Source organism: Polyodon spathula, chromosome 14 (assembly GCF_017654505.1).
Source record: "Polyodon spathula isolate WHYD16114869_AA chromosome 14, ASM1765450v1, whole genome shotgun sequence".
NCBI classification, from domain to species: domain Eukaryota; kingdom Metazoa; phylum Chordata; class Actinopteri; order Acipenseriformes; family Polyodontidae; genus Polyodon; species Polyodon spathula.
The window spans coordinates 39,905,418-39,915,974 of NC_054547.1; the positions used below are offsets into that span (position 1 = coordinate 39,905,418).

Consider the following 10,557-nt stretch of genomic DNA (forward strand, 5'->3'; position numbering starts at 1 on the left):
CTGTTGCGGCTTCAGGCATTCTTACAATGCCAACAGGCTTTTATCTTTGATGTTTTCTAAGAGCTCTGAGGAATTTGAAGCACAGTTGAATCAAAGAAACTTTTATCAACTGTAGACAACAGTAATACCACAGTAATTGGAATGAAATGCCTAAACAGAGAATGTACTGTATTCATCTCACTGAGACAGTTCCTGTGTTTCATGTGCAGATTCATCCCACTGAGACAGTTCCTGTGTTTCTTGGGCAGTATTCACCTTTCAGTTCCTGTGTTTCATGTGCAGTATTCATCCCACTGAGACAGTTCCTGTGTTTCATGTGCAGTATTCACCTCACTGAGGCAGTTCCTGTGTTTCATGTGCAGTATTCATCTCACTGAGACAGTTCCTGTGTTTCATGTGCAGTATTCATCTCACTGAGACAGTTCCTGTGTTTCATGTGCAGTATTCATCTCACTGAGACAGTTCCTGTGTTTCATGTGCAGTATTCACCTCACTGAGACAGTTCCTGTGTTTCATGTGCAGTATTCATCTCACTGAGGCAGTTTCTGTGTTTCAGTTTCTGTGTGCAGTATTCACCTCACTGAGACAGTTCCTGTGTTTCATGTGCAGTATTCACCTCACTGAGGCAGTTCCTGTGTTTCATGTGCAGTATTCATCTCACTGAGACAGTTCCTGTGTTTCATGTGCAGTATTCACCTCACTGAGTATTCCCCTCACTGAGGCAGTTCCTGTGTTTCATGTGCAGTATTCACCTCACTGAGGCAGTTCCTGTGTTTCATGTGCAGTATTCATCTCACTGAGACAGTTCCTGTGTTTCATGTGCAGTATTCCCCTCACTGAGGCAGTTCCTGTGTTTCATGTGCAGTATTCATCTCACTGAGGCAGTTCCTGTGTTTCATGTGCAGTATTCATCTCACTGAGGCAGTTCCTGTGTTTCATGTGCAGTATTCATCTCACTGAGACAGTTCCTGTGTTTCATGTGCAGTATTCATCTCACTGAGGCAGTTCCTGTGTTTCATGTGCAGTATTCATCTCACTGAGACAGTTCCTGTGTTTCATGTGCAGTATTCACCTCACTGAGACAGTTCCTGTGTTTCATGTGCAGTATTCATCTCACTCAGTTCCTGTGTTTCATGTGCAGTATTCATCTCACTGAGACAGTTCCTGTGTTTCATGTGCAGTATTCCCCTCACTGAGGCAGTTCCTGTGTTTCATGTGCAGTATTCACCTCACTGAGACAGTTCCTGTGTTTCATGTGCAGTATTCCCCTCACTGAGGCAGTTCCTGTGTTTCATGTGCAGTATTCACCTCACTGAGACAGTTCCTGTGTTTCATGTGCAGTATTCATCTCACTCACTGAGTATTCATCTCACAGTTCCTGTGTTTCATGTGCAGTATTCACCTCACTGAGACAGTTCCTGTGTTTCATGTGCAGTATTCACCTCACTGAGACAGTTCCTGTGTTTCATGTGCAGTATTCACCTCACTGAGACAGTTCCTGTGTTTCATGTGCAGTGCAGTTCCTGTGTCATGTGCAGTATTCACCTCACTGAGACAGTTCCTGTGTTTCATGTGCAGTATTCACCTCACTGAGACAGTTCCTGTGTTTCATGTGCAGTATTCATCTCACTGAGACAGTTCCTGTGTTTCATGTGCAGTATTCATCTCACTGAGACAGTTCCTGTGTTTCATGTGCAGTATTCACCTCACTGAGACAGTTCCTGTGTTTCATGTGCAGTATTCACCTTCAGTTCCTGTGTTTCATGTGCAGTATTCATCTCACTGAGACAGTTCCTGTGTTTCATGTGCAGTATTCATCTCACTGAGACAGTTCCTGTGTTTCATGTGCAGTATTCACCTCACTGAGGCAGTTCCTGTGTTTCATGTGCAGTATTCACCTCACTGAGACAGTTCCTGTGTTTCATGTGCAGTATTCATCTCACTGAGACAGTTCCTGTGTTTCATGTGCAGTATTCACCTCACTGAGACAGTTCCTGTGTTTCATGTGCAGTATTCACCTCACTGAGGCAGTTCCTGTGTTTCATGTGCAGTATTCATCTCACTGAGACAGTTCCTGTGTTTCATGTGCAGTATTCACCTCACTGAGGCAGTTCCTGTGTTTCATGTGCAGTATTCATCTCACTGAGGCAGTTCCTGTGTTTCATGTGCAGTATTCACCTCACTGAGACAGTTCCTGTGTTTCATGTGCAGTATTCACCTCACTGAGACAGTTCCTGTGTTTCATGTGCAGTATTCACCTCACTGAGACAGTTCCTGTGTTTCATGTGCAGTATTCATCTCACTGAGACAGTTCCTGTGTTTCATGTGCAGTCTCACTCAGTTCCTGTGTTTCATGTGCAGTATTCATCTCACTGAGACAGTTCCTGTGTTTCATGTGCAGTATTCATCTCACTGAGACAGTTCCTGTGTTTCATGTGCAGTATTCATCTCACTGAGACAGTTCCTGTGTTTCATGTGCAGTATTCATCTCACTGAGACAGTTCCTGTGTTTCATGTGCAGTATTCATCTCACTGAGACAGTTCCTGTGTTTCATGTGCAGTATTCATCTCACTGAGACAGTTCCTGTGTTTCATGTGTATTCATCTCACTGAGACAGTTCCTGTGTTTCATGTGCAGTATTCATCTCACTGAGACAGTTCCTGTGTTTCATGTGCAGTATTCATCTCACTGAGACAGTTCCTGTGTTTCATGTGCAGTATTCATCTCACTGAGACAGTTCCTGTGTTTCATGTGCAGTATTCACCTCACTGAGACAGTTCCTGTGTTTCATGTGCAGTATTCACCTCACTGAGGCAGTTCCTGTGTTTCATGTGCAGTATTCATCTCACTGAGACAGTTCCTGTGTTTCATGTGCAGTATTCACCTCACTGAGACAGTTCCTGTGTTTCATGTGCAGTATTCATCTCACTGAGACAGTTCCTGTGTTTCATGTGCAGCATTCACCTCACTGAGGCAGTTCCTGTGTTTCATGTGCAGTATTCACCTCACTGAGACAGTTCCTGTGTTTCATGTGCAGTATTCACCTCACTGAGACAGTTCCTGTGTTTCATGTGCAGTATTCATCTCACTGAGGCAGTTCCTGTGTTTCATGTGCAGTATTCATCTCACTGAGACAGTTCCTGTGTTTCATGTGCAGTATTCACCTCACTGAGACAGTTCCTGTGTTTCATGTGCAGTATTCACCTCACTGAGACAGTTCCTGTGTTTCATGTGCAGTATTCATCTCACTGAGACAGTTCCTGTGTTTCATGTGCAGTATTCACCTCACTGAGACAGTTCCTGTGTTTCATGTGCAGTATTCACCTCACTGAGACAGTTCCTGTGTTTCATGTGCAGTATTCACCTCACTGAGACAGTTCCTGTGTTTCATGTGCAGTATTCATCTCACTGAGACAGTTCCTGTGTTTCATGTGCAGTATTCATCTCACTGAGACAGTTCCTGTGTTTCATGTGCAGTATTCACCTCACTGAGACAGTTCCTGTGTTTCATGTGCAGTATTCACCTCACTGAGACAGTTCCTGTGTTTCATGTGCAGTATTCCCCTCACTGAGGCAGTTCCTGTGTTTCATGTGCAGTATTCATCTCACTGAGACAGTTCCTGTGTTTCATGTGCAGTATTCATCTCACTGAGACAGTTCCTGTGTTTCATGTGCAGTATTCACCTCACTGAGACAGTTCCTGTGTTTCATGTGCAGTATTCATCTCACTGAGGCAGTTCCTGTGTTTCATGTGCAGTATTCATCTCACTGAGGCAGTTCCTGTGTTTCATGTGCAGTATTCACCTCACTGAGGCAGTTCCTGTGTTTCATGTGCAGTATTCATCTCACTGAGACAGTTCCTGTGTTTCATGTGCAGTATTCATCTCACTGAGACAGTTCCTGTGTTTCATGTGCAGTATTCATCTCACTGAGACAGTTCCTGTGTTTCATGTGCAGTATTCACCTCACTGAGACAGTTCCTGTGTTTCATGTGCAGTTTCATTCATTCTCACTGAGACAGTTCCTGTGTTTCATGTGCAGTATTCATCTCACTGAGACAGTTCCTGTGTTTCATGTGCAGTATTCATCTCACTGAGACAGTTCCTGTGTTTCATGTGCAGTATTCATCTCACTGAGACAGTTCCTGTGTTTCATGTGCAGTATTCATCTCACTGAGACAGTTCCTGTGTTTCATGTGCAGTATTCACCTCACTGAGGCAGTTCCTGTGTTTCATGTCATTCATCTCACTGAGACAGTTCCTGTGTTTCATGTGCAGTATTCATCTCACTGAGACAGTTCCTGTGTTTCATGTGCAGTATTCATCTCACTGAGACAGTTCCTGTGTTTCATGTGCAGTATTCATCTCACTGAGACAGTTCCTGTGTTTCATGTGCAGTATTCATCTCACTGAGACAGTTCCTGTGTTTCATGTGCAGTATTCACCTCACTGAGACAGTTCCTGTGTTTCATGTGCAGTATTCATCTCACTGAGGCAGTTCCTGTGTTTCATGTGCAGTATTCATCTCACTGAGACAGTTCCTGTGTTTCATGTGCAGCATTCACCTCACTGAGGCAGTTCCTGTGTTTCATGTGCAGTATTCACCTCACTGAGACAGTTCCTGTGTTTCATGTGCAGTATTCACCTCACTGAGGCAGTTCCTGTGTTTCATGTGCAGTATTCATCTCACTGAGACAGTTCCTGTGTTTCATGTGCAGTATTCACCTCACTGAGACAGTTCCTGTGTTTCATGTGCAGTATTCATCTCACTGAGGCAGTTCCTGTGTTTCATGTGCAGTATTCATCTCACTGAGACAGTTCCTGTGTTTCATGTGCAGTATTCATCTCACTGAGGCAGTTCCTGTGTTTCATGTGCAGTATTCACCTCACTGAGACAGTTCCTGTGTTTCATGTGCAGTATTCATCTCACTGAGACAGTTCCTGTGTTTCATGTGCAGTATTCATCTCACTGAGACAGTTCCTGTGTTTCATGTGCAGTATTCATCTCACTGAGGCAGTTCCTGTGTTTCATGTGCAGTATTCATCTCACTGAGACAGTTCCTGTGTTTCATGTGCAGTATTCATCTCACTGAGACAGTTCCTGTGTTTCATGTGCAGTATTCACCTCACTGAGACAGTTCCTGTGTTTCATGTGCAGTATTCATCTCACTGAGACAGTTCCTGTGTTTCATGTGCAGTATTCATCTCACTGAGACAGTTCCTGTGTTTCATGTGCAGCAGTTCCTGTGTTTCATGTGCAGTATTCATCTCACTGAGACAGTTCCTGTGTTTCATGTGCAGTATTCATCTCACTGAGACAGTTCCTGTGTTTCATGTGCAGTATTCATCTCACTGAGACAGTTCCTGTGTTTCATGTGCAGTATTCATCTCACTGAGACAGTTCCTGTGTTTCATGTGCAGTATTCATCTCACTGAGACAGTTCCTGTGTTTCATGTGCAGTATTCACCTCACTGAGACAGTTCCTGTGTTTCATGTGCAGTATTCATTCAGTTCCTGTGTTTCACTGAGACAGTTCCTGTGTTTCATGTGCAGTATTCACCTCACTGACTGAGGCAGTTCCTGTGTTTCATGTGCAGTATTCATCTCACTGAGACAGTTCCTGTGTTTCATGTGCAGTATTCACCTCACTGAGGCAGTTCCTGTGTTTCATGTGCAGTATTCATCTCACTGAGGCAGTTCCTGTGTTTCATGTGCAGTATTCATCTCACTGAGGCAGTTCCTGTGTTTCATGTGCAGTCACACCTCACTGAGGCAGTTCCTGTGTTCATGTTCAGTATTCTATTCACTGTGTTGCTGATTTTATGGCTGGATGACCCTGGTTTAGACAGGATTGTGTAGTGGAAGATTGCTCTTGTTTTTCTATATTCAGATTAAGATGGAAGTGGTTGTGTTTGAGGGTGATTGTGTATCTCTATCCCACATGTACAGTGAGAAACGATCCTATATGTACAGTGAGAAACTTGTTTGGGCTACTGTTCAGTCCTGCAATAATCATATAATAACACCAATCATGCTAATAAAGAAAAGACTCAGAGATATTAAGAAAGAAAGAGTTTATTAAATGCAATTACAAGTGCTCCACTACTATAAACAGTCACAGTCATAGTGTTCACATTCTGTTCTATTTGTGTTGCTGATTTTATGGCTGGATGACTGGTTTAGACAGGATTGTGTAAGATTGCTCTTGTTTTTCTATATTCAGATTAAGATGGAAGTGGTTGTGTTTGAGGGTGAGTATCTCTATCCCACATGTACAGTGAGAAACGATCCTATATGTACAGTGAGAAACTTGTTTGGGCTACTGTTCAGTCCTGCAATAATCATATAATAACACCAATCATGCTAATAAAGAAAAGACTCAGAGATATTAAGAAAGAAAGAGTTTATTAAATGCAATTACAAGTGCTCCACTACTATGAACCTACAAAACAGCTTTCATTTTAACAGAATGCTAATAAGTTTTAAAAAAGAAAAATCACTCCACACATTCCTGATTTTATTATTATTATTATTATTATTATTATTATTATAAGATTATTTGTTTGTGTTCTCATGAAATGCAGGGTTAGTAGCTTGTGTGTTTGTCTGGGTTCCCTGGCAGTTTGGAGCCTGTGTGATGGTTTTCCAGTACTCATTGTGGTCAGTAAAAACACTCCTCCCCTTCACAACAGATCATTCCCCTGCAGCCCTACAAGGGAAAGGTTACAGCAAACTGAGAAAAGGGTTGCAAACAAGTCATGCATTTACAGGTCTACAGGTTTCTAAGATTATAAGACTTGTTCATTACTACAAACACTCAGCTGTTTATTATCTTGTTTCACTACAAAAATAAGTCCCTGCTACTTTTCTTTCTAAATTAAAAAAGGATTGAGCTCTGCCCTTTTTTTTACGTGGCATTCTGTGTTCCAATGTTAAAAACAAGCAGCCAACCAAGAACATGCCCCCGACTGTGAGCCTTTCTTACCACTGTAACATCCTCGAACGAAGCTGGCGGTGGTGCAGATCTGATTGGTGGCACACTGCATTGGGACACAGTGAACTGAAGTGTGAGTGCAGGTGCAGTTCTGAGTGCAATCCACTGTGATGAAACTCTCACCAGCCTGCATGGAAACACAAAGGGATTGTTCACAGTGCACTGTGAAACAAACTCCAGCAGCATTGCTGCATAAAGTGATTCAAATGAAGTCATGCACTGCTGCACTTAGAGTGGCAGATAGGTGTGTCTGCAGAGAGCAGCAGCCACTTTATCTGCTCCTTAACGAAGTCTGGTTCATCTGCAGAAGCTAGACATTACAATAGAATATAGCGCAGTGCTTACCTTGTAGTACATGTTCTGGTAGAGACAGCCACACTCCTTGTAGGGCACACAGTCCAGGCCACTGAGCACAAAGCCAGGCAGACACTCGCAGCCCTCCAGACACGGGGCTTCACAGTCCCAAGGGGCAGCCAGGTCCCCGCAAGAGGCAGGGCAGGCAGTGGCACAGGCTCTGTACTGACTGTTCACTGGGCACCTCCTCTCTGTGGAAGATAAACATGACTCTTCAAGCTGAAAGGGACAAAGCTGTTCTCTTCTGTGCAGGGTTTCATTGGGCAGACTAGCCCTGCAATTGTGGGGTGAAACTATAACATATCTTAAGCATACTGTATTTATAAATGGTAGTTTTTAGTTATTACCACAAGGGGTTCTTTCTCTCCAGTTTCCTAAGGCAATCCCTCTTTCCTGACAGGCCAGTGCATATTGCTCCAGACTGGAACACAGCATTCCAGTGTCATTGAATAAAGAGCACTGGTCAAAGACACAGTTCCTAAAAGAGACACAACACAATTCAATTGGAAACTGGCATATGCTTAATAAAGTACTGATACTTTGGCACATCGTTCCATAAAATCCTAACCCTGAAATCTTCAGAGCATTATTCATTTTTACATGAAAGGAATCTGACTGACATCCCATGCCCTACTTACTGGTATTTTGCAATACATTGATAATTCTTCATTTTTAGTGTGCATTGCTGAACAGTGTCATGCAGAAGAGAAGGACACTGAGACTGCCTAGAGCAATCTAGACCGCACTGCAGTCTTTGAAATGGTTTAAAATCCCATTCAAGTTATTGATGCTGTATTATCTCACTCCCTGTCTACTTGATGTACTCACGTTTGGTACACTTCAGGTGGAATTGCGTGGTGACAGGGCTGGAACGGACCCAGGGGGTCGGAGATTGCTCCACAGTAGAGGGAGCTGGTGATCACACTTATCTGCATTGCGCACTCAGTGATGCTGCCAGTATTCAGCTCAGGATCATCAGCATGTTCCTCTGGAGCTGCCCTTGGCCTGCTGTGAACCAGTAATGGAGAATCAAATTACTGTTAGACAGACGCTATGGGCCAGAGTTTCTACTATGGAGTTTGCAAGTTACCAGCAAGTTGCCTGTAATGGAAAATACAGGCCATGGTTTTGGCACCAAAATGCAATTTTTTGTTAAAGAACAATAAAACTGGAAATGTCACATTACTAAAAAAAAAATCTGCATGATTTTAAAGCCTTACATGAACCTTCCAAGTTGTTTGTTGCTTGTTGTGTAAGATTACCAGTTTTACTTTTATCTTGATAAATGTGGCCCATGTAGTCAAACACATATTGTAGTACCAGGGAAAGAAATGACACTAAGATTATACAAAAGCGATAATGGTTATTCAAAGGAGTAGAATTTCAAAGCTGTGTTCTTCGTACCTGATGATCAAAGCACTCTTCTGATCGTTCCAACTTTCTCCAAACTCATTCACATCTGTAACTCGGGTGCCATCTGGCTTCCTAAAATCGTTTTTGTACTTTCCATCAAAATCTCCACACAGGCCCCCTACTCTTTTCTTGTACGTGTTGGGAAGGGTTATATCTAATAAAGGAAAGAAAAGAGAAAACACAGAATCAATTCCAGTGAAATTAAAGACCAGCTTAATTAAGACGTCTCCATTCAATTTGCAGACAGCTTAAACTGGACTTTTCCGCCAATACAAGCGCAACGCTGTGTTTGACGTGATGCTTGAAAAACCGCACAGGGGCAGCAAGTTACCTGCATTCTCTGCTCCATCAAAGGCCACCGACAAGCCAAAGTCTGTCTCCAGGAATAACCTGGAGGATCTGAGAGTGACTCGGAGTCCATCGTGAGGGAAGGCTGGAGGGAACACTCTCTCACCGTCCAACTGGAGGGAAGAAAGATGAACAGATTGCCATGCGTGCGGACGTTGTGTGGAAATCCCTTAGATACTGCAGCACCTGTGAGGGTAGGATGTGCCCTGCCTGCCAAGCTTATGTTAAGTAATTGTACCCGACTAAATATTCTCTGCCATGCTCATCTGTTCATTATATTGGGCTCAAATGTGCAGTTTTGAAAGAAACACTTTTTTAGCAAACATATATATTCATTTTAAAATGTAATATCTGCTGCTGCTCTAAGTTAAAGAAATCTCTGTTTGCAAGCAGTACTTTTAGACTACCTGCACTTCCTGGGTCATTTCCTCTAGAGCTTCTTTCCTGTCAATAATCAATTTAAGACCTATGTAGCCAATGGAAGTGCAAAATGGGGAAGGTTTATGGAATTATTTTGTTAGCTACAATTACTTTTATGGTTATGCAATTGTTAAAAAGAGCAGATGCTGCTTTATTATAGCTAACATGCCATATGCTTGTAGAGACACCAGCGTACCAAAACTGTCCTTTTCTGTTGCAGCCGCACTGTGTGGTTGTACACCTCCACTCTGAGCTCCCAGAGGTTAGTAAGCTTTTTATTCTCCTTCACGGGTTCATTCCTGCCCGCTATGTGGAATGCTGGCAGGTTCTGGGGCAGATCTGAGGTGCGGACCAGTGTGTAGGTTTTATTGCCTTGGAAGTGGTGAAGAAGCCCATCGAAGGTGTAATAATGGGGATCCCCATTCACAGAGCACCTCGAAAACCCTGAAAACACCAATCAAATAAGACAAAATCAAGACTGCAATTCAGCACAATCCAATTTAACACTGCAGCATATTGTCTTGAGTACCATTCATATTGGAATATCATGCAAACACAACATTTGTCATTCCTTCCATCCTCCCATGAGCAAGTACACAACATTGCATGCTACTGTAGAAAACATTCTCATTGGAAAATCATACAAAAATATCTGGGCAATGGAAAATGAAACAGGTAAGCAACATAGCTGTCAGGTTTTATAGTTAAATTAGATTTGTTAGTCCTCTTTGCTAACCAAACAACCAATTGACTGTGCTTAAAGAAATGTGTCTTGAAGCCTGTCTGTAGAAGCCTTGCATACCTGTAGGTTTGCATCTGAACTGTCCTTTGTTGTTTAGGGTGCAGATTGACCCTGCTTCACAGCTGTAGGGATCACACTGGATCTGTGCTCCTTCTCCACATCTGCATGTCTGGGCACAATGGGCAGTGATCCAGGTATCACCAGCCTGGAGCATTTCAAATGGTACAATATATATAGAATATTGTTATAAATCTATATGCACACATACAGTAAACAATATTCTAT

The 10,557-nt window shown here is 42.8% G+C and overlaps 1 protein-coding gene across 1 annotated transcript; it reads right to left on the bottom strand.

Annotated features, from left to right (window-relative positions):
• Nucleotides 1-6,390: 6,390 nt before the first annotated feature.
• On the bottom strand, nucleotides 6,391-10,501 carry LOC121327219 (zonadhesin-like). The gene is made up of 9 exons (XM_041271106.1): nucleotides 10,333-10,501; nucleotides 9,727-9,974; nucleotides 9,094-9,223; nucleotides 8,754-8,916; nucleotides 8,178-8,357; nucleotides 7,697-7,827; nucleotides 7,341-7,540; nucleotides 6,987-7,122; nucleotides 6,391-6,710 (listed from the first exon to the last, which is right to left on the bottom strand). Exons 1-9 carry the CDS (start codon nucleotides 10,484-10,486, stop codon nucleotides 6,685-6,687), a joined length of 1,368 nt encoding a protein of 455 aa, XP_041127040.1. The 5' UTR covers nucleotides 10,487-10,501; the 3' UTR covers nucleotides 6,391-6,684.
• Between the last annotated feature and the right edge of the window lie 56 nt (nucleotides 10,502-10,557).